Below are 25,162 nucleotides of genomic sequence, written 5' to 3' on the forward strand. Positions count from 1 at the left end.
CATAGCTCAATCTGTATAGATTTATAGAAACAAGGCTAAGGACTTCGTGACTAGGCCACTGCAGCTTGAACCAGCCATTGCCACCAGCACCGTCCGTCAATTAGTGCACAAAACACAACGGCCCGACCAGAAAGTAACTCTCACACACTTAGCTCCCGCCCAGAACAACTCGCACTGAAAACAAAGCCCACCACGAAGAATACACCACACCTTAAACCTCTATCTCAATGACTACAGTTCATCAAACCAAGCACATCTAGTCATCTAATATCTAATGAGTTCCTCTTCAGTTTTGGGACAGCCTATCAATCATGTCATTAGGGATCGTGTGCCCTAAAGAGGCAGGCCTCCGCAAAGCAATAACTGCATTCATCTAATCTGTATATGCACCCAGCCAGCCACGGCAGGGTCACCATGATGAAAAAAATAATAATCTGCACTGCAGCTCGACAAATTAGTTTGCAAAGACGGGCGTTTCTTCACTTTTTAGGTCTGCGTATTCTCCGGAATGCGAGGTGACTGTTTATGGCTCGGGTGTTACTACAAAGTGATATTCATTAGAATAACCTTTACTTACAATGAAGGTTATTCTAATGAATAGCAGTGCTTGGCAGCAGTACATAAGACAGGCGAAGCTCACAGCTGCCACTTTGCCCACCACTGCAGCTTTCACAAATTCCTTGCGATATATATAATGTTCAACAACTGGGAAAATTCAACCTAAGCATTTTGCAGCAACGGTAAAAATCCTCGCTTGGTCTAGAGAATGATCAAATGTTCCAGAAACATTGTCAATCCATCATACGGCGGGCACGAACATACCTGACCTATATATAAGCATTGTAATCTATCAGCTGAATTTATTGTAAAATAAGACGTCTGAATACTGTGCGGTATATACGAACTGGTTTAAAGTAATTGCTCGGATACTACAGTATGGCCCCGTACTACTAGCATAATTTTCAAATGTCAATGAGACTAGTACGGTACTAGTCTCATTTACATTTGAAAATTATGAAGAGCAAAGGACTGAGACCACGTGTTGCATTGGCCCAACAAAGAATGGCAGATACAGCGCAATTCATTTCCTTCCCTTGTACAGCACAACTGGCACATATCATCTACCCCACACTTTTTTTTTGTAACTAATCAATGCTTAGATTGTAAACAAAAAAAGTGGTGGGCTTAAACCTATTGCTGGGGTTCTGATAGGCTCAGCGAACGTATGTCAACGGGGGGGATTGATTGAACATTATTATATATATATAATATGCACACACCTTGCGTCGCTTGCCACTGTAGTGTAGTCAGTCAGTGTCACACACAGTCACTCACTGTCACAGTCTCGATGATCTCGAACGATCTCACTCGAGTGACAGTCCACTGCACGTGCTCTTCTGCAGAGAGGAAGAGGAAGGGTGACTGGCCGTGGGCCGGCCCAATTTGCCCTGCAACTGCAGACTGTCCAATCACTGAATGGCTTAACACTAAGCCATTACAGTGATTGCCAGTGCTGGGGGGCTTATTTAATACACACTATTCAAATGTATGGTATACATGACAAAGACATGCACACCTGCTTTTTAAATTGCAGTTTTTATTTTTCTTATTTTCTTTTGATGCCTATTATTTTAGGTCTGCATCATTTTTAGTTTTATGCATGGGAATTACAAAACATTCTATGTACATATATATACAAACAAAAAACAAAATATACAAGTGATTGGGTATGTACAATAAATCATCAACTTCCATACAACTCATTCATGGCCTTCCATTCATTCAAAACATACACACTGGTCCCAGTGCCAAAAATACAGTCTTAGTTCATCAAATGTAAAGTCCGTTTTTTAGTCTAACTCAGATTAAATTGTAACCTTTTAAAGCAAAAGAAAACAAAGCAGTCTTTTAACGTGTTCCCCTAGGGGTTTTCTTGGGGAGAACTCTGAAAAATGACCTGGGACCTGGTCGGTTGACGCGTTTCGAGCCCTGTGACTGTCAGGGTTCTCTTCAGGACCAAACAATAACTGTAAGGGAAAGGAACAAACTCATAAATTTGTGTTCTAAGGGTTCAACACCTTATTCGCACACTAACCAATCTCAGCCTACCTCTAATTTTGGGTCATGGCTCCAAAAAAGGTATTCCGTGATGCAGAAAAAATGGGATGGAGGGAGTGCCGGAACAAGTTGGAAAAGGAAACGATAAGTGCACTGCATTTGTATATTCACATTCATCTAACTTGGATTGAACCATGTTAGGCGCCTACCTGTTCTGGGAGGGTTTTTGGATGCAATGTCGATTTTAAATGTCGTTTTTAAATCTGCAGAAAAGGCAGAGGGAAGGAAAGTTAGCGCTCGTTGTCTAACGTTTTAGATTGTGGCTTAAGAGGCTTATGTCGCCATGGGGTGGATGGCTTACCCGTTGCAGAGTAGGACTCCGCGTTAGTAAAAAGGCTCGGATGCTGTTCCTGCCGGAGGCAAATGTCCAGTTGAAACCGTTCTAGTTTTTGTGTCAATCGTGTTCTGAAAGAGACGGTAGGGGAAGCGTTAGGAAGCCGTTTGCAAAAACGCGCTCTGCGTTGCAATGCGGAGACCGCGGAGGCGCGGTGGATTGCCTAGTAGCAATTCTTACCATTTGTCAAATGCCGCTTGGAAAATATGCCGCTGGTGGTGATTCTCACTCCTTCCTCTTCGGTCTTTTGTGGCTGAATGAGGCTACTACCTCTGCTTAGCTGTGGGAGTGGCTGAAACTCCGAGGATTCTGGGAATTGTAGTCTCCTTGGTTTTTTCTGGGGAAGTCTGTTCACGTATTAGGTTTATAGATTTCAGACAGTTCGTTCAGTCCATTCACTGCTGCGTCATATTTCATTATGAGCATTGCTTCTCTCTGGTTTAATCTTGTTTCTATGTTGCCACCTCTCGGGTCATTTTCAATTTTAGATATTACAGTCCACCTCAGCTTGGTTTTGTCGTGTTTCATAGTGATCCAGTGGTTGACTAGTGGTGCATTTTCTACTTCTCTGCGTATCCTTGACTTATGTTGGGTGATACGTTGCCTGATTTCTTGAGTAGTTTTGCCTATGTACAACATAGGGCATGGGCATATTATTGCGTACACAACGTTCTTGGTCTTGCAATTGGTGAACGTATCATGTTTCCAATTAATGTTATTAAAAGAGAAGACTGACTCTTCCATTGTCTCTTCACAGCAGGTGCATGATCCACATTTGTGATGTCCAGTAATGGGTGGAAAACCGAACAAGCTCCTCAATGTCGGGCCTTTCTCAATTGGTAGGGCAGCTCTGACAATGTGATTAGCCACACTTTTTTCTTTCTTGTGTGCGAACAAGGGTGGTGTTTTAAAGTCCTCATGTAAACCTTTCACTAGGTGCCAGTTGGATGTAATTAGTTTCTTCAATTGATTTGAAGCCGGGCAAAACGTAGATACGCAAACTGTCCGTTTCTGTTTCTTTTTGGGCTTTTTCTGCAAGAGGGATTCCCGTGGCGTCCACCAAGCTCTCTTCAGTGAGTTTTTTAATAGTTTGTTAGGGTAACCTCGTTGGAGAAGTCTATCTTTGAGTTGGTTGGCATGTTCAAAATAGTCCTCCTTGCGTGAACAATTCCTACTTACTCTAAGGAATTGGCCAAAGGGTAAGTTTTGCCTCAGGCCGCGTGGATGGTTGCTTGAATAAAGCAATGCTTTATTCCTGTCGGTCGCTTTACGAAAAAGTGTTGTCGCAAGACCTCCCTCAGATGGTTCTAGTTTAACGTCCAAAAATGTGATCGATGTATTGGATGATGTGCAACTGAACTTGATGTCGTTGCTTCGTGCATTCAACCAGTTGACAAACTCATTTAGGGTCTCAGGGCTGCCAGTCCAGATGAGAAATACATCATCGATGTATCTCATGTAATGGGAAATCTGCTCTTTAAAAGGATTGTCATTATAAATGAATTTTTGTTCATAAAGTCCCATAAACATCACCGCTAATTCGGGGGCAAATGGACACCCCATCGCTACTCCTTTTACCTGTAGGAAAAATTCGGAGTCAAATGTGAAAAAGTTTTTTTGTAGGGCCATCGTTGCCAGTTCTACTAGAAATTCCGTTGGTACTTGGAACGGTCTATCCCGTTTATCCAAAAAGAATGTCAATGTCTCTATGGCTTGGTCTTGGGGAATTTGGGTGTACAGTGAGACGACATCTAATGTGACCATAAGTTGTTGGTTTTGGTCAAATTGTACAGTCTCAATCTTTCGGAGGAAGGCAGTTGTATCCTTCAGGTGGGCTGGCACTAGTTCAATAAATGGTTTTAAAAAGAAATCTATGTACTTAGCTACTGGTTCGAAGAGGGATTCGCATCCGGATACTATTGGCCGTCCGGGCGGGTTGTTTTCATCTTTATGTATTTTGGGTAGTACATAAAATACTGGGATTCTGGGATTTTTGTTCTGTAAGAATGCCAATTCCTTTGGACCAACAAAGCCTTGGTCGTGTCCTTTTTGGATGATTGGAAAGAGTTGGCTCTGGAATTCAATCGTGGGGTTTTTTGTGATACGCCTGTAGCAAGTGGCATCATTCAGTTGTCGGTGAACTTCCGTTTTGTATTTATTGACATCCCAGATTACCACTGCGCCCCCCTTGTCTGCTTGCTTTGACGACTGATCTGTCATTTTTTAATGCAAGTAATGCGTCTTTTTCTATTTTTGGTAAATTATATTTCACATAGCTTCTTTTTTTCTCTAGGTTGGAAATTCCTGATAGAATTGTGCGCTCAAAAGTGATGACTTCTTTTGGTATTTTTGACCCTGCTGGACAAAAAGTGGATTTATTCTTTAGACCTGACACTTCTAGTTGGCGGTCCTCAATAGTATCCAAGAAGAATGTTTTCAATCTGATCTTGCGACAGAATTCTAGAACCTCTAGTTTCATTCTGACATAGTCTGTTGGTCTGGATGGAACAAAGGCCAGACCTTTTGTTAAAATTGATGTTTCAGCTTCTGTTAAACTTTTTCCCGATAAATTGAATATAGGGGGAAGGTTTAATTCTTGTAGAATCGGGACCGTGTCCTCATTTACCATGGTTGCACTGGTCGTGTGCGACCCCTCCCTTTCTGTGGGCCCTGGCCTAAAAAAGGATTCTGATTCTGTTGTTGTCTTTGTTGTTGTTCTAGTTGGTTGCTTTGTCTATTCTGGTACGGTCTGCTTGTGTTGTTTGATTCGCTCCCTGAGGAGGATGTATCTGAAAATGTAACAAACTTGCGGCGTGACCGCCCTTGGTTGTCCTGTAGGAATCTCCTTGACTCTGCGTTAGTATAGAACTCTTTCCTTGGGTACGGATAGACGGACTCCAGGGAGAAATTCTTCTTATCTGATTCAAACTTGTTGCTCTTTTGAGCTACTGTGAAATCCTTGAACTCTCCAATCTCTTTTTCTACTTTTTCCAGCAATCCTTTGGAGTCGGTGATTAATTGATTGTCCTGGATTTCTTTCTCCAATGTTGAAATTTCTTCCAATTCTTTAACAGATATTCTATGGGCTGTTTCTGTTGTAAGGACCATCAGATCCCTGCTGCACTTTGTTTCTATACCGCTGAATGCTTTTTTGTAGTCTGGGTCATCCGTGAATACTACTGGGATGTTGCGGATTTGGAGGCCGGCAGGGATTGTGCCAGCTCTTAAATGTTGGAGAAGAAAGTGTCCGTGGAGATCCGTCCTAATTTGTTTTTTGCGCAGTCGGAGTAGTTTTTCTGACTCGTTTTGGGTGTTAGCAGTGAAAGCTACTGTGTCCTGTTCAGACATACCGCAACTGAACACACGTGCTGGGGGCAAGGGAAAGGAAAAGTGAAAAAGTGAACATATTAAAAACCTACTAAGGGATCCACCGCCATTTGCATCGGCCATCCTCAGCCTAACTGCTAACACCCAAAACGAGTCAGAAAAACTACTCCGACTGCGCAAAAAACAAATTAGGACGGATCTCCACGGACACTTTCTTCTCCAACATTTAAGAGCTGGCACAATCCCTGCCGGCCTCCAAATCCGCAACATCCCAGTAGTATTCACGGATGACCCAGACTACAAAAAAGGATTCAGCGGTATAGAAACAAAGTGCAGCAGGGATCTGATGGTCCTTACAATAGAAACAGCCCATAGAATATCTGTTAAAGAATTGGAAGAAATTTCAACATTGGAGAAAGAAATCCAGGACAATCAATTAATCACCGACTCCAAAGGATTGCTGGAAAAAGTAGAAAAAGAGATTGGAGAGTTCAAGGATTTCACAGTAGCTCAAAAGAGCAACAAGTTTGAATCAGATAAGAAGAATTTCTCCCTGGAGTCCGTCTATCCGTACCTAAGGAAAGAGTTCTATACTAACGCAGAGTCAAGGAGATTCCTACAGGACAACCAAGGGCGGTCACGCCGCAAGTTTGTTACATTTTCAGATACATCCTCCTCAGGGAGCGAATCAAACAACACAAGCAGACCGTACCAGAATAGACAAAGCAACCAACTAGAACAACAACAACGACAACAACAGAATCAGAATCCTTTTTTAGGCCAGGGCCCACAGAAAGGGAGGGGTCGCACACGACCAGTGCAACCATGGGAAATGAGGACACGGTCCCGATTCTACAAGAATTAAACCTTCCCCCTATATTCAATTTATCGGAAAAAAGTTTAACAGAAGCTGAAACATCAATTTTAACAAAAGGTCTGGCCTTTGTTCCATCCAGACCAACAGACTATGTCAGAATGAAACTAGAGGTTCTAGAATTCTGTCGCAAGATCAGATTGAAAACATTCTTCTTGGATACTATTGAGGACCGCCAACTAGAAGTGTCAGGTCTAAAGAATAAATCCACTTTTTGTCCAGCAGGGTCAAAAATACCAAAAGAAGTCATCACTTTTGAGCGCACAATTCTATCAGGAATTTCCAACCTAGAGAAAAAAAGAAGCTATGTGAAATATAATTTACCAAAAATAGAAAAAGACGCATTACTTGCATTAAAAAAAATGACAGATCAGTCGTCATAAAGCAAGTAGACAAGGGGGGCGCAGTGGTAATCTGGGATGTCAATAAATACAAAACGGAAGTTCACCGACAACTGAATGATGCCACTTGCTACAGGCGTATCACAAAAAACCCCACGATTGAATTCCAGAACCAACTCTTTCCAATCATCCAAAAAGGACACGACCAAGGCTTTGTTGGTCCAAAGGAATTGGCATTCTTACAGAACAAAAATCCCAGAATCCCAGTATTTTATGTACTACCCAAAATACATAAAGATGAAAACAACCCGCCCGGACGTCCAATAGTATCCGGATGCGAATCCCTCTTCGAACCAGTAGCTAAGTACATAGATTTCTTTTTAAAACCATTTATTGAACTAGTGCCAGCCCACCTGAAGGATACAACTGCCTTCCTCCGAAAGATTGAGACTGTACAATTTGACCAAAACCAACAACTTATGGTCACATTAGATGTCGTCTCACTGTACACCCAAATTCCCCAAGACCAAGCCATAGAGACATTGACATTCTTTTTGGATAAACGGGATAGACCGTTCCAAGTACCAACGGAATTTCTAGTAGAACTGGCAACGATGGCCCTACAAAAAAACTTTTTCACATTTGACTCCGAATTTTTCCTACAGGTAAAAGGAGTAGCGATGGGGTGTCCATTTGCCCCCGAATTAGCGGTGATGTTTATGGGACTTTATGAACAAAAATTCATTTATAATGACAACCCTTTTAAAGAGCAGATTTCTCATTACATGAGATACATCGATGATGTATTTCTCATCTGGGCTGGCAGCCCTGAGACCCTAAATGAGTTTATCAACTGGTTGAATGCACGAAGCAACGACATCAAGTTCAGTTGCACATCATCCAATACATCGATCACATTTTTGGACGTTAAACTAGAACCATCTGAGGGAGGTCTTGCGACAACACTTTTTCGTAAAGCGACCGACAGGAATAAAGCATTGCTTTATTCAAGCAACCATCCACGCGGCCTGAGGCAAAACTTACCCTTTGGCCAATTCCTTAGAGTACGTAGGAATTGTTCACGCAAGGAGGACTATTTTGAACATGCCAACCAACTCAAAGATAGACTTCTCCAACGAGGTTACCCTAACAAACTATTAAAAAACTCACTGAAGAGAGCTTGGTGGACGCCACGGGAATCCCTCTTGCAGAAAAAGCCCAAAAAGGAACAGAAACGGATAGTTTGCGTATCTACGTTTTGCCCGGCTTCAAATCAATTGAAGAAACTAATTACATCCAACTGGCACCTAGTGAAAGGTTTACATGAGGACTTTAAAACACCACCCTTGTTCGCACACAAGAAAGAAAAAAGTGTGGCTAATCACATTGTCAGAGCTGCCCTACCAATTGAGAAAGGCCTGACATTGAGGAGCTTGTTTGGTTTTCCACCCATTACTGGACATCACAAATGTGGATCATGCACCTGCTGTGAAGAGACAATGGAAGAGTCAGTCTTCTCTTTTAATAACATTAATTGGAAACATGATACGTTCACCAATTGCAAGACCAAGAACGTTGTGTACGCAATAATATGCCCATGCCCTATGTTGTACATAGGCAAAACTACTATAGAAATCAGGCAACGTATCACCCAACATAAGTCAAGGATACGCAGAGAAGTAGAAAATGCACCACTAGTCAACCACTGGATCACTATGAAACACGACAAAACCAAGCTGAGGTGGACTGTAATATCTAAAATTGAAAATGACCCGAGAGGTGGCAACATAGAAACAAGATTAAACCAGAGGGAAGCAATGCTCATAATGAAATATGACGCAGCAGTGAATGGACTGAACGAACTGTCTGAAATCTATAAACCTAATACGTGAACAGACTTCCCCAGAAAAAACCAAGGAGACTACAATTCCCAGAATCCTCGGAGTTTCAGCCACTCCCACAGCTAAGCAGAGGTAGTAGCCTCATTCAGCCACAACAGACCGAAGAGGAAGGAGTGAGAATCACCACCAGCGGCATATTTTCCAAGCGGCATTTGACAAATGGTAAGAATTGCTACTAGGCGATCCACCGCGCCTCCGCGGTCTCCGCATTGCAACGCAGAGCGCGTTTTTGCAAACTGCTTCCTAACGCTTCCCCTAACGTCTCTTTCAGAACACGATTGACACAAAAACTAGAACGGTTTCAACGGGACATTTGCCTCCGGCAGGAACAGCAGCCGAGCCTTTTTACTAACGCGGAGTCCTACTCTGCAACGGGTAAGCCATCCACCCCATGGCGACATAAGCCTCTTAAGCCACAATCTAAAACGTTAGACAACGAGCGCTAACTTTCCTTCCCTCTGCCTTTTCTGCAGATTTAAAAACGACATTTAAAATCGGCATTGCATCCAAAAACCCTCCCAGAACAGGTAGGCGCCTAACATGGTTCAATCCAAGTTAGATGAATGTGAATATACAAATGCAGTGCACTTATCGTTTCCTTTTCCAACTTGTTCCAGCACTCCCTCCATCCCATTTTTTCTGCATCACGGAATACCTTTTTTGGAGCCATGACCCAAAATTAGAGGTAGGCTGAGATTGGTTAGTGTGCGAATAAGGTGTTGAACCCTTAGAACACAAATTTATGAGTTTGTTCCTTTCCCTTACAGTTATTGTTTGGTCCTGAAGAGAACCCTGACAGTCACAGGGCTCGAAACGCGTCAACCGACCAGGTCCCAGGTCATTTTTCAGAGTTCTCCCCAAGAAAACCCCTAGGGGAACACGTTAAAAGACTGCTTTGTTTTCTTTTGCTTTAAAAGGTTACAATTTAATCTGAGTTAGACTAAAAAACGGACTTTACATTTGATGAACTAAGACTGTATTTTTGGCACTGGGACCAGTGTGTATGTTTTGAATGAATGGAAGGCCATGAATGAGTTGTATGGAAGTTGATGATTTATTGTACATACCCAATCACTTGTATATTTTGTTTTTTGTTTGTATATATATGTACATAGAATGTTTTGTAATTCCCATGCATAAAACTAAAAATTATGCAGACCTAAAATAATAGGCATCAAAAGAAAATAAGAAAAATAAAAACTGCAATTTATAAAGCAGGTGTGCATGTCTTTGTCATGTATACTATACATTTGAATAGTGTGTATTAAATAAGCCCCCCAGCACTGGCAAGTGTAGTGTTTATTACGTAGCATATTGGTTCAGCCTTGCTGTAGTTAGAAGCCAAGACCCTTTCGGTTCCCTAAAATATTAGTGATTGGGCATTCCCCCATGTGGACGCTCCCACCCCCGCGGTGCAAGACTAGACTCGCAACCGCACACCACTACATGCTGCTGCAGCAGCCAATCCTGCCACTGCTCTCTTTAGAGGAGAGCTGCTCTTTGAAGAGAGCAGCGTCAGGATTGGAGTGAGCAGGAAAAAAAAACGCCGCCCATTTTTGAACCACTGGGGTCTGTAGCAGCGGACAAACTCCGTACTCAGCCATGCTTGCTTTTGAAAGGCCACAGGGTACTCTGTGCAGAAAAGGCAGCCGGTCAAACCCCACATGCGCAGTGCTCACTCACTGTGCCAGGCCAGCCCCGCTGCCCATAGTAACGTACATGAGTCCGTGTGCAGGCCAGGCTCAGGCTGGTTGTCACATGATGAGAAGACGTGGCGCCGCAGCGCGATCGAACACAGCTTAAATTAATAATATAGGTTAGGAAGGTAAGACTGAGAACTACTTGTATTTTAATAAATTAAATGCCCAATAATTATTAGTGGGGCAACGCCCCACCGCCAAAATGGTAAAACCTCCCTATCAGAATTGTGTGGGGTGCCTTCAATTTTGGATATAAAGTGTCCAGTATCCTTTACGAACAATGGGAGTTTAGACACTAATGGTTGAAGGAAACGATCCACATATTTGGATAACGGTTCTGTGGCAGCCTCTATGGGTGAAACAATGGGTCTTGGGGGGGAATTGCTCTCACATTTGTGGGTCTTGGGTATGGCATGGGGTAAGAAATTCTGCCTCCTTTTTCAGATCTCCCCTCTGTTGATGGCTGCTTCTACTATACTGAGTATTTTTTACTTCAGTTTAGGTTCAGGGTTAGATCTAATCTTCCTGTACTGGTTAGGGGAGCTAAGAAGGTCATGCATTTTATTGGAACAATACGCAGAATCAAATAGGACAACCCCCCCACCTTTGTCACATGAAAAATGAGTCACATTTTTCTCCTTAGTGGTGTTAAAGGGAAGTTTGGGGAGAAATTTAATAGTTTTTTGTACCCTGCTTAAAACAGCTTTTTAAAAATTTCCACCTCAGTCCCCACCATATCTAATCCAGGGGTGAATTTAGACGGGGGCTTCAGCCCAGAGGAGTTGGGTTCACTGTCGGTATATTGGTTGTCAGCAAAAAACATTTTTAGGCGCACCTTGTGAAAAAACGCATGAAGGTCAGTCATAAGTTCAAATTTGTTTAGACCAGGAGATGGAACAAAGGAGAGCCCCTTGGACAGAAGGTCTCGGTGGGAAAATCCATATTAATGGAAGACCAGTTAAATACCGGAATAGATGCTACCGTCTCCAGTATTGGTTGTTCCGTGTCTGAATGTATTTTTGAGGTTGTACTTGGGCTGAATAAAAGCCTCTCTGCTGTTGACCCCTGTATCTGGGGCGATAGTTGCCCCGGCGGTTGCCTAAAAAATGCTGATGACTGGTAGACGGTCTTTCGTAATCCTGCCTAGGCTGATAGTCTCTGACGGCTGGCCCCTCGCCCTCGGAGTCAGTGGTGTCTGAAAATGTGGTAATCCTCCTACTGCCCCAATTGGTGTTATTAGGTGCGTCTTGATTGAAACTGCTAGAGGAGTAGAAGTTCTCAGTTAGGTAGGGATATATATTTTCCTGCAAGAAAAGACGGATATCTTTCCTCAGCTTATCCGTCTTCCTTTTCAAAAGGTAGTCAGAGAAAGCGTCTAATTCAAGTGAAATTTCTTCAAGTTTTTTGCACCCCTCCTCGACACTATCGTTTTGTTTTAATTTGTCCACGAGCTCCTGAATCTCTTTATTCAAAATACTAATAACCTACCTGGCCGTTTCAATGATCAAGATCATCCAGTCCCTAGAGCACCTATTAGAAATAAGTGCCCATTTCTCTAGGAACTGTTTGATCTCAACAAACAAGCCAGGGATGTTCCTCACTCGCAGGCCAATGGGGATAGTACCAGCATTGAGGTACTCCAGCATAAACTTGGTGTGCGATTCAGTGCGTTTGGACTTCTTTTTGAAATTAAAGAGTTTAGTCCACTCGTCATTCAATCCTGTAGTTAAGGGAAAAGGTTTTAGGTACCAGGGACTTGGCCCAAAAGGCGAGCAAAATCTTCACATAGCGTAAGATAATAAGGATGTAAACACTAGAGTGTATATTGTATAAAAAAGATTTTTTATTTTGATATATTATCTGCTCATACCATCTTATGAAACAAGTACATACATTTATTCATTTAAAAATATATTAAAACATTTGATATAACATTTTATCTCACAAAATCAAAATACAGTTAAAAAGGTTCTTTCAATGCAACAAATTTATCACACACAAAAAATGTCATGTTTAGATAGGCAAAATGATGTTTACTAAGGCACATTGAAATTGATTGTGAATTTGTCAATCCCGTCACAACTTTAATACGTGTGTTGGCTCACCCCAAGCTCCTTTCTGCAACCTCCCAGAGACGCAAGTCTCTCTTAGACTACATGAAAAGGGAACTTGTATTTTTGTCTGCTTAGAACCCCTTCCCTTTTCAACAAGGGTTTCTCCTTCCTAATTTGAAGTCTGGGATCCGCCTCTATTACAAAGACAACTGGAGCCCCCACATTGTGGATGCTGCAACAAATGCTGAGGGCGGGCAACTTTGCAATGAGCCGGAATTGGATGTGCCATCACGGAAAGACAATGGAAACAAATGGTAGAACAATATGGGTTGAATAGCATTTAAATTCAAGCTTGAAAACCTACAGCAGTAGGTGAACCCTAAACACTGAAGAGGCAAAGCCCTCTCACTACGGAAGTCTTCGGAAAACGGTGCAAGTGTATTCTGTACAAGCACGAGTGCTACACGGGGGTCCCGTGAATAAGTACCAGGCCAAATGTTGGCAGCGCCATGTTGCAGGGATTCTGTGGATTCGCCGAACTATGCTTGGGATTATGGGACCTTAGTTGGCAGGGACTGAGTAATCCTACCACCTGAGTACCCATGAGCCCAGGACCGACTAGCTGTAGTGTCTCAGTTGCCCTCCTGCTCACTCACAGAGGAACAAGTGGTTAGACACCCCAGAACACAACACTCTCGACCATCTCAGGAATCGCGGTTGCAGGACACAGCCTTTCGCTCTTAAACACGTACTAGTCCACAATAAGTTCTGACAGACACGAGAAGTTTAAAACATTTATTGTAACTATTGTGCTCTAGTATGCAGTGTACGTGCCAAAACAAGTAGGAAAATGCATAAAACAAATATGACTAGCATGGCCAGTAGTCCGTAAATCATAAATGGAGCTGTCCTTGTATACAACAGTGTAGCTTAACCTCCATCTCCTTCTACAGAAGTAAAATGATTATATATATCAGAAGATCTCGAAGTGTTAGCAGCAGACCCCATACCTCAGTTTACATAGATGAAAGCTCTACATCCCAGATGCTGTCACAATCTTTTCCTTGGAAAGGTCCCTCTCCAAGTGTGTGTTATCTATCTGTGCATAGCTATAGGGCAGAACGTATGTTTTCCCAAACAGCAGCTACATTTGTGTGTTTTGTCTTAGTGCTAGGGCATGAACAGAAAAACAAGGGGCATTGTTGTTTGACCTTGTCTACATGTTTAGACTAAATCCCAGGAAAGAACAGAGCGCAAAAACAACAGCGTGTTCTGTGTGAAAGTACATTGTGGCTCAAAGCAAAATATATCTGTAGGGTAACATGTGCAAAACAGAGGACAGTCTGCAACGTTCTCATGCTAACATAGGGAAAACGACAATGGGCCAGTGCGGGACTTATGACAGCAGTGTACCTAAAAAGGTAGGACATGTAGTGGTGTGTTTTTACATGTCCTGATAGTGAAATATGTTGCATTTCATTTTTCACTATTGCAAGACTTATCTCTTCCAAAAGTTAACATGAGGTCTGCCTGGAAACACCTTTCAAGTGCAGATTCCCGTTGGAAGATAATAGGAAGATGGAGTTTGGGATGTCTGATCTCCCAATTTAAAAATACATCTTTTAGTGAAGATGGTTTTTAAATTGCGTGTTTCGAAAATGCCACTTTTGAAAAGAGGACATTTTCATGCTTAACCATTCTGTGCCTGTGCGATTCTGTGATTTCATGTCTGTATTGCCTGACTGCTCGCCTTTCCAGCAGACACTGTACACAAAGTAAGCTGGTGTGTGCTCTGCATATCCTGATGGCTCATCACCTTGTTGATGGGCCTTCCTGAGCTAAAGTGGTGGGAGGAGTTGTCACTGACACCTGAATAGGACTGTGCCTGTCCTCACACAATGCTGTCTCCACCCCTTGTGGTGTATCTGAGGGCAGAGCAGGGAAGGGCAAGGTTTTGGGCACATTAAAGACTTTTCTTTGCCTACTTCAAAGACCAAACAATTGAACAATTGGTATAAGTATTGGGGCTCTGACTCCACAATTTTTGAATACTCTGGACTAAGGACTCTAATGACAATGAATGAAGAAGTCAAGGTAGGACTTCATTCATTGTAGCGGAGCGTCTGCCTATCTCGTGGAACAACGACTGACTAATGCGATCTCCTCCTTAAATTTCTTTCATAAACGCCAACTACGTAACAATTACAACAGCTCAGCAAACTTCACTCTGGGCGGTTGAGCCTTCCCATTTTAATGCTGCATCTATTATTTTATATCTATGCACCAAGAGAGTGCGCACCAAGAGATGAATGCCCCGATCTTCTAGGCACCCTTCTGCGGCCTCCCTTAATTCAGACGCCACTTGCAGTGTCCACTCCTGAATAACTGATGCCCCTTCAGCTGGGTGCCTACACAGTAATTTCACCAGGTACCGGCTTCTTCTAGGTTGCCTAATTCTTCTTGCTCACAACCTTTCTGTCCTGATGATGATCTCAAATCAAGGAGATTGAAACGTTGTCGACCCCTATTTATTTATTTTCGAGATTTATAGAGAGCGAATGAATGCCCGTGGGCGTTTCGGCGCTGTAAACTCAATGCGTGACTCTCCTGATACTGGTTCCTGAGGTGGGTTACTGGTTAAACAGCCAGGTCTTTAAACCTTTACGAAAAGAAAAAAAGAGAGTGACTTAACCTGATCGACGGAGAAAGGGAATTCCAAAGTCTGGCTGCCGTAACTGGGAACAGTCTGTCTCCCCAGGAAACTGTCTTTGTGCGAGGAACAGTAAATTGGTGCACAGTCACCGATCTCCGTTGTCTTGGAGGACGGTAAGGTATTAGCTGGTTCCTAAGAAACTGCGGACCTAGATTATGTAATGCTTTGAATACAAGGCAGAGTGTCTTGAATTTTATTCGATTTTTAACCTTGAAACCAATGAAAATTCCGGATGTTTTGGGCAATTGGTTCAAATTTGGGGGTTCTGGAAAGCAGTCTTGCTGCAGCATTTTGTACCGATTGCATTTTGTTAACAACTCAAATTTGTGCATTGGCAAACAAGCCATTGCAATAGTCGAGTGATGATAGTACAAGTGTGCTTACCACGGTTTTGCCTGCGCTGTCCGGTAGGAACGGGATGATTTTTTAAAATGAGTTTTAGCTTATGAAAAGCTGTAGCCGCTATTTGATTGGCATGAGCGGAGAAGTTGAGATGTTCATCGAAAACAACTCCCAAATTCCTAACCTTTGGGACAGGGTTGGGCAGAGTTCCAAAAAATGAAGGCCACCATACGGGTGACCAGCGTGGGGAAAGTTTCCCAAAGATGACAACCTTGGTCTTCTCGGAGTTGAGTTTAAGGCAGCTGGAGGACATCCAATCTCCAATTGCAGCATGCCTTCCTGGAAGCGCTCATCCACCTCTTCTCCGTCGTTATTGATGGCGAGGACTAACTGGGTGTCATCAGCGTAGGAAGTAAGGCCCATCCCATAATGTTTGATGACTCTAGCTATACCTATACAACAAGAAACTTCTTTTATTGTTCAAAATTACACCTAGGAGTTTCTATCCTTGTTGTCAATGTGATGTATATATTCCCATTAGGAACCAGCACATCACACTTAGAACCGACGCATTGCCGCCGTTGTATGGAGAAAATTGACTCGTCTCACCCACTGTGTGTCTTGAGCCCACGCATCGCTTTGGCTTTACTTTGCATCTTCTTCGGAGACGCAGTACGGATCAAGGTACTTTTGTTCAGCTGGCCTGTATCTGGCCTGTTCTCCATCTGGTCGGCCTAATCTTTTGAGTTTGCCCCAGTCCAGCGCAACCAGATATCACAAATAGGCGCATTTTGCTTCTAAGCACTATTTTATAGTTTCTTCTTGAAAAATTCACATCTCGACTTGTACTTAATGGATTTTTGTTGTTTCGATCTTGGTTTATTTATCAAAAATATTCTTTATTTTTCTAACTTGGTGTGGAGTCTTTTTGTGGTGTTTTTACGGTGTTGCTTTTTGAAGTGTTGCACTAATACTTTACCATTTGCCTCTTAAGGTACGTCTGACTGCTCACCAGAGGGTGAGCACAGGATAATTTAGGGTATGTTGTGACTTACCCTGACTAAGCTCGTAGTTCTTGCTTGGACAGGGTGCATACCTCTGCCAACCAGAAACCCAATTTCTAACACACATCTTAATACTTAACTAGAGCTAATAGTTACTTTTCAGGTCTTTAATGGAAATTGTGAGCTGTACTTAAAAGGCAACAAACTATCCGGTGCAGTCTTTGGGACAAAAGCGATGATTTAAGTTTGTTCTGTGCACACATTTAAAAAACATAATACATTTGAAGTTCTTACTTTAGACTATTCCAATTTCTTTGCTTCAGTATTTTCCTTTTTTTTTTTTTTTTGTAAATGTGTTCATGTAAATTATTGGCGATAGCTGACAAGATTGTCCGATATCACCATGGCCCTGCATAAATGTTAAGAGGCTTTAGACTCTGAGAGGAAATGGCACCTCGAGGAGTTTCAGATTAGTCTAGTCTTCCATTGTTCCCCTCACCTACCACATGCAGGAAGTATCCTGACCTTTACATGACCCTTTTCCGAACCTTGCCCATTCTCTACATCCTAGTGCAAAGATATTTCTTTAATTGGTCATGCTCCCAAATTTCTGATCAATGAAAATGAGTTTGCTTGTGTACTACTTGTTGTAAAAGGCATTCTGATTCTCTTTCAGGCTTTTGTTTTCTTAATTTCCTTAACTATTGATTTAACTGGTAAAATGTTTAACTCCTAATTTCTTCAGAAGTTCACTCATCTTTTCTCCTTGTTCATCACACGTGGTTTCTCTCCTAGATTGTTGCCAGTGTTGTAAATGATGTCCAGTAGCTGTAGTATAGATCATAAGAAGGTGGTTTATTAGATCTTAGTTACAAGTAAGGATGTGTGGCGTTCTAATCTAGGATCCTGATCGATACTGTGACCTTATGCCCCTATTCGGCTATAAATCCATTTATTCCCTATATTGGCATAACCGTTTAAGTGCAATATTCTGAAACTCATCTCTGGCCTCACACGAACAGAGCCACATTTCAGAATAGCTTTCTCTGCCACTTCCTTTGCAACCAATTAGTGCAATGACAGAGCAGAAGTCACTATCTGAGATTCCTAGATTAACACTCTGAGTTCTTCAACAAGATAAAAACTCAGCAAACCTGGAAATCCCCGCTTGCTGTGTTTTGATTAGTAATAGAACTCTAATGAGCACTGATAGACGATCACTTCCTAGTGACATCTTTATTGACGTCTTATGTCCAGCAAACTTACGTCAAACAAGGCACCTTTCAGGTATAAATACTACCAACGTGGCCTTAAGCAAGTCCCCTGTTGCCCGTCGCCTGAAGCTGCTGTTATGCTGAAGATATAGCTGCTATCGCTACTGCTATCGCTGCTAACTAGCGAACGATTGTGTGGTGAACTTAGGAGCTGAACAGCCGTCCCCCTGCAAGAGCCCAGCAGATGCAAGCTGCCCGCGGACGCTGTCCCCCCCTCCTTCTCCTCCTCGACGCGCTGAGAAGAGACGCTGTCTTTCTCCTGCAGAGAAATCCAGCTCCAGCGTTTCTGGTCTACCCTTGCGGGTGACTGGGATATCGAGCCCTGAGGGAGATACCAGACCTCCATCATTCTATTCCAGAGGTATGGTGTTGACTAAACCCTTGAGAGAGAATTCTTGAAGCAAACCTTGGCAAAACCAACTAAACTTAAAGCTACTTACTTACTCCCCTCCCAAGTATTAGGCTTAGGTCAGGTACACTGGGGTAGGCGTAGTTAGAAGCACCAGTTGAGTATTTTAGCCTAATGTATATATGAATGTATATATGTTTTATTCCTTTTAAATCATTGTATGGCTAAGAAACCATATCAATGCTTTTACAGTATTATTTCGCAATACTTATCTTACTGTACGTACTTTTTATAATAACAAGTCTTGCAATTGTGGCAATTCATTTCCCTTGTACGAGAAGAAAGACTGTTCAATAAACGTTAACCCTTTATTGTCAAACGCCCGTCTCTCTATTCTCTACATATGGGGAAAGTAAACTGCACCAACCTGACTGAGTAAAATAACTGTCTATTGTTTCACACGACCCTAGAGATTGACTCTTGATCTTAGGAGCAAAGTTGTCATGTTGCACGGTTGTTGGAAAACTGAATCCCTTCTTGTCTGTGCCAGGGAAGCTGATCACTTCCTCTTTCAGTCAAGAAAGTTTCCAGTGACCTCTGAGCTAGTTGGTAACAAACCCAATTAAGTTTAACATAGTCAGTGGAGGCCTGGAAGATCCGCACTTCTACGTCGATACTACTGTTTATGTTATTCCAATGCGCAGGGCCTATTGGGAAAATAGGAACTACGCTACAGACGTAGATCGCTAACCTCCACCAGGAGCATCTTTCTTTGCTGCTCAGCCCTTATCTATAACTGACACTCTATCACACTCAGACACTCTCAACCTTCTACATGACCTCGCACACTGGCTGAGCAGCAAGGACTTTGAACGCTTGGGAGAATGCATTAAATTACAACACTACTAACAGTTATGTTATTCTTAATTCAAACAATGGCAGTGTCTAAGCACTCGCACTCGATTGAGGTGTGTGGGCCAATTAGCAAGATGGATGCACGCAGCGAACTGTGTTTTCAAATTTCAATTCCTGTATGTGGTGCATCAAAACATACAAACATGTTGAATTGAATCAGCCTTTGTACCTGGAGAGGAGTTCTCAAATCAGAGGGCGATATGGAAGGCCGGTGTTGACATTTTGTTGTGTTAATTTTGGGTATTTCATTGGTATGAGCATGTACTATAGCTCAAGTGGCTTTTTAGCTACAAAATGCTAGCGTGAGTGTCCAGAGTGTGATAGATGAATTTTGAAAAGAAAAGTGTCCTAAAACATTTGACATCTTTTAAGTTTGACTTTCTTTTTTTCCCCTCATTTCAGCGAAGATGGTCATTTTTGAGATGCCTTGGATAATGAATGGTAAGTTGCAGTTAGTGGAATCTTTTCAATTCGTGTTTAATTGTTTTATCGCTAAGAATACTTGTTTTTTTTTTTTAAGAAAGTTGGCCCAATCCACAAATATTGTGTTGTGACTTGATTTTGTAATTCTTCTGACTTACCTCCGAAATTCATACCTACTCACTAAGCGATCGCTGTGAATAGGGCCAAGTGTTTTTGCATGGCTTCCTTTGTATTTCAGTATAGGCTAATTTGGTGTTCATCATTGCGATAATCTGAATTCCAGAGACTGCCAAGTTACTCTAATGTGAATGGATGTTTCATTTCTCAGTGCTGTTTAATTTTGATAAATTACCCAAACCTCCATCAAAGATGTTACCCCTTTGTTTCAGTTGCGTTATTTTATGTTACTGTACATGATTCTCCTGTAGTGCAGCATTCAAGCACTCATTTGAATCTTGACGGAGTAAGGTCCTGTTAGACTCATGTTTGTGATTATGTATTTACCCCAAAAACAGTTACTTTTGTAATGATTCGGGGACAGCAGGGGGCCATTCAGCCTTTCCCTGGTCAAAATAAGTCTTACCAATGTAGTTGTGGCGGGGTTGAAGTAATAGGTCGGAAGCCAGGTCTACTCAGATACACATTTATGCTGTCTGGTAAGTCTTTTGGCGGCAGGGGTGGCAGGATCCGTTGTGCTGGTTTCCCTTCGGCTTCTTCCCATGGACTTCGGCTCCACCTCCTAGGGTCCGGCACTTGTCTCGGTAGTCCCTCTGTGTTGATGGGGCGTAAAAAGAGATGTATAAAAAGGTATCAGGACGTGTCCTGTTAAACTATCAAAAGTAAGGGACTGGGGAGTAAAGGGGCACCACACACAGAATAGTATTTTCTTTCGTAAAGGTATTGGGACTAGGAGCTGTGTTGGTTCTTCCGGGCCTCCCTTGCGACACAAAAGATAATTCGTGATCAAAACTGAGGATAACTAGGGGATGGGTGGCTCTGATTGACGTGTGCTGATTCCGAGGCATTGAACAGAGTGGTGTTGTTAGGCTGGGCAAAGCGGAAATTCCTAACAGCCAAGGGTCTGGGGTAGTGAGGGCTGGAATGGAGGTTTCTTGGTTGCCTGCTTTTCTTCCTACTTTGTCTTGAAATAGGGACAGGAATTCAGGGTTGTCGATACCCAGAATAAGGTCTTCGGGTAGGAAATCAACCACCCTCACCCGTACTGTACAAGGGTACCTGGCTATTGGAATCATGGTGAGGACAGCAAGGGGATAGGGTTTAACGTCCCCGTGTACGCAGCGGATGTGTACTAGTGTTTCAGGGATGTATTGGGAGGGGAGGGTAAGGTTCTTCTGTCCTACCCACTGCTTACACCCTGAATCTAAAAAGGACTTAACCAACTTCCCATTCACCTGTACAGGTACATAAAAGGATTACCCCATCTCCTCCGAGTATAGGGCAGCCTTCGGGATGTACCCAACCTCCATAGGTTCATCCCCTGGTTTCTTTCTGGGACAAGGCGGGTGATGTGGCCCCAGTTGCCACATTGGAAACACTGTGGACCTCTATTGGTACCTCTGTTCTGCTGTGTTTGGTTTTTGGTATGTCCAGCAACGGCTTTGATTTCATTTCGGTCTTAGGAAGTATGCCGTCTTTATTAGATTTCTCGTTGTCCCATTATAATGCCGAGGCTGAGCACGCAAATAGTTGGCGGCCATCTCGATGTCATGTTCAGCCGAAAGATTTGAATGTTGTTTGAGCCATCTCTGTGTACCATATTGGAGGGCCTCCATGAACTGTTCTAGGTACACCCTGTTCATGATTTTGTCTTTCGTACTAGTGGCTGTTTTTTCGTTTAAAGATGGCAGCAGACAAGTGGCTAAAACCAATGTCTTTGGATTTTCACCTGGTACCCCCCTTTCTTTGCAGAACATTACTCTAGAGGCCTCTGCATCCAGGCCAAGATGGTCCGGGATTACGTCTTTGATTTCCTGGTAAGGGGTGTTCCTGGTAGCATTGGCTACTTGATATGCAGATTGGGCTTCACCGGCCAGGAGAGGCGACAAAAAGAATGGCAGACTTCGGCTCCACCTCCCCGGGTCCGGCACGTTGTCTCGGTAGTCCCTCCGTGTTGTTGGGGCGAAAAAAGAGATAAAGACAAGGGTATCAGGACGCTGTCCCGTGAAATGATCAAAAGTAAGGGACCGGGGAGTGAAGGGGCACCACACACTCGTGTGCTCTTCTAAACAAAAAAAAAACAAAAAACGAGGCGTGGATTAGCGGGCGATCATGGCGGACGTGGCTTCCTAAGAGCTCCCGCCGGCCCGACGATTATCCTTGAATTATCCTGGCCCTTAACCCGAAGAGTGTACCACGTCCAGGGTGATCGTGGCGGACGACGCTGGGAACCGTCCGGTGCCAGAGACGACGCGCAGAGACCATCTGCGGCTGTGAGGCGAGTGAGTGCAGCGGGCGGCCTAGTGCCCGCCGGACAAGCTGGGGCCTCAGTTTTGGCGTGCCCGACCCGGAGGACTCGACCCAGAGCCGGCGCTGCCGCTCCTTGGCCGTGTTCCGGGGCTGCCTGCTGTCAGCGGTCCGTTGCGGAGTGCCCTACCTATCCTCACCTTGCCAGCGGTGGGGGCCCGGGCCAGTGGGGGGCCTCGGAGGAGCTGCGGCCTACCTGGCCTTGCCGGAGCCGGGGCCTCGAGTTTGGCGGCCCCCGCCCGAGGTCATCCACGCTGGTTTCGGACCCTCTGCTGCCACTGTCTGCGGCACCCCGGCACCCTCCACCTTCCGGGGGCGCGGCGCCCTCCACCGCTGACAGGCGCAGCACCCTCCACTGTGGCTGGCGGCGGCGCTCCGCTGCCGGCGGGCGCTGCATCCTCCACTCTCTCTCGGACCGCAGTGGACCGGACGGGGGCGGCCCGTGCCCGAGCCGAGACGGGAGTGCCCGCAGTGGGACCCATCTACCTGTGAGTGTGCCCCCCCCCCCCCCTTTTACATCGTGCTGTGAGGGCTGTTGAGAGACGCTGTGCCCGGGGAGGTCACTGTGGACATTGAACGACTGCTGGCAACTATCCTCCCGGGGCCTGGCTAGGCCTGCAAGAAGTGTGGACGCGGCTGGCGGACCGGAGCGGCAGAGGCGGCCTGGTGGCCCGGGTGCAGCCGGGACCTCGATTTTCGCGGCGACGCCCTGGAGATCCTGATCGGCGGTGGACGTGCCGAGGTGAATATTCAGCCGACTGGCGGCAACAGTGAGTAGTGCCCCCCCCCGGGCCCACAGACCAGAGGTGGCGCGCGACGCAGTGGACCCACGCACTGTCTGGAGGAGTGATACGGGTCACTGTGGGCCCTGGCCGTCGGCGGCTGGGGGGGGCAGCTTATTTGGGGTCAGTGGCTGAGGTCCACCCGGCGCTATACTCAACACTGAGCCATTCCGCAGTGCCTTGTCTGAGACTCCCCCCCCCCCCCCCCTCCCCAGAGGCCGGCGACTATTGAGTGGCCCTAACGACTCTGCAATCATGACCAGGGGGGGTAGCAGCTCCACTAAGCAAGTGACAATAGACAAATTCACCGGGCCTAGTGGGGGCCCTGGGCCATCAGGGGGTGGCCCGCCTGGAGGGGGGCCGGACAATGCGGCCCTTATGGCGGTCATAACCCAGTCAAGGGACATGCTGGATGCCAAGATAGGGGCTGTTGGCGCAGATGTGACCCTACTGCGCCAGGACCTGAGGAACGCCGTGGCGCGGATCACGGAAGCAGAATCCAGGGTGTCAGTGGTGGAGGACGACGTGAGTAACCTTAAAAAGAGGATGGCGGCGATGGAAACTGCGCAGCGGGTTACGGCGCTCCGTGTGGAGGATGTGGAGGGGCGGGCGCGCCGCAACAACCTCCGCTTCCTTGGATTTCCAGAGCGCTGTGGGAAGGGTAGCATGGAACAATTCCTTACACAGTGGCTAAAATCATGGATGCCCCCTGGGACTCTGTCTGCCTGCTTCGTTATTGAAAGAGCACACCACGCCCTGACGCAGAAACCTCCTGAGGGCGAGCGACCTAGGGCGTTAATCGCACGGCTGTTGAACTACCACGACAGGGACGCCATACTGAGGGAGGCTAGAAATAAGGAAACCCTCCTCTGTGAAAATCAAAAGATCTTGGTCTTCCCTGACTACACCAAACTCGTCCAGCAGCAGCGCCACTCTTACATGGCAGCCAAGGCAAAGTTGAGAGGCCTTAAGCTACAATATTCCCTGCTGTACCCGGCGCGCCTGAGAGTAATCTTCCAATCACGGACACTGTTCTTTGATACACCGGAGGACCTTTTCAGATGGACAGACGAAACGGTGCAGGTCAGACCGAATCCTCAACCAGGGCTCAATCCGGGCTCCCCTGAGGGCTCGCCTCGGCCGCAACGAGACCGGACGTCTAGGCACGGACGAAACAACCGCTCCAAATCACGCAAGCGCGCAGCCTCGGCCGATGGCACACAAGGCACTGGTAGAACCGAGGACTCCGAACAATCTGGCACAGATCACTGAAGTTTCCGGGGCCTCGGCTCCCTCTTCTGCTATTACTGCTGCGAATCCTGGATGGGTGCACCTGGTCGCCTGAGACTCACTGTATCACCGGCTGTATCGCGGCCTTGAGACAATACTGCTAATGTCTACTGAGCGTGGATGGGGTTGTGGGGTGGGGTTCGGGGACCACATAATGGTGGCTGCCACTCTCCCGTTCGTGAGAGGGACACTGAGGGAGGGGGGGTGAGTTAACTGTTCCTCTTTGGGATGTTGGGATCCATTGGTGTGGGTGGGCCCGAGCCCTCTGTTTTGGTCTCTGGACTACCCACACCGCGACAGGTACTTCATAGTTCATTGAGGTATAGGGTAGGGGGAGGCAGGGGATGGGCGGTCAGGGTTGTGGCTGCTGAGTTGGGGTTGGGAAATGTTGGGGATTGTGGGGTTGGGGGGTTGGTGGTGTTCTCTGGGGTAGATAGTACAATGCATGTGTGTGTCGTAATGATGATTCGTGTGACGGGCGGTGGGTGGCGCTGGAATGGGGGCCTCGTATGGTGGACTCCAATGGACTATGGCTGAATCGACTCATCGACTTCCCAAAGACTCTATGCGGGTGATTACGTGGAATGTCAGGGGGTTACTAGACTAAATCAAACGTGGGGCAGTGTTACGACGGGGGAAAAAGGAAGCGGCAGATGTGTTATTGCTTCAAGAAACTCACATGATGGGCACAAAGGCGCTGGGCCTGCAGAGGTTTGGTTATCAGCAGGTTTTCCATGCGGGGTTTTCCAGGGGATCCAGGGGAGTGGCCATATTGATACACCGCAGGATAGCATACGTCCATGAGAAGCAATGGGTGGATCCCCAGGGTCGCTACCTGTTTGTTAAAGGCACGGTGGGCACGGAACCGGTGGTGTTTGGAAGTGTGTACGCCCGCCCCCCCCCCCCCTGCAGTGGGCCCTGGCTGAGAGACTGTTTT

At 45.2% G+C, this 25,162-nt stretch overlaps 1 protein-coding gene across 1 annotated transcript in view; it reads left to right on the top strand.

The window, feature by feature from the left end:
* MOSPD2 (motile sperm domain containing 2) overlaps window positions 1-25,162 on the top strand; it is a 501,534-nt gene that overhangs the window by 114,398 nt on the left and 361,974 nt on the right. Inside the window, exon 7 of the mRNA XM_086934358.1 lies at window positions 19,649-19,687. Coding sequence (XP_086790484.1) covers window positions 19,649-19,687 — 39 coding nt within the window. The remainder of the gene's footprint in view (window positions 1-19,648; window positions 19,688-25,162) is intronic.

The sequence above is a fragment of the Lissotriton vulgaris genome, chromosome 8, assembly GCF_964263255.1.
Source record: "Lissotriton vulgaris chromosome 8, aLisVul1.2, whole genome shotgun sequence".
Lineage (NCBI taxonomy): Eukaryota > Metazoa > Chordata > Amphibia > Caudata > Salamandridae > Lissotriton > Lissotriton vulgaris.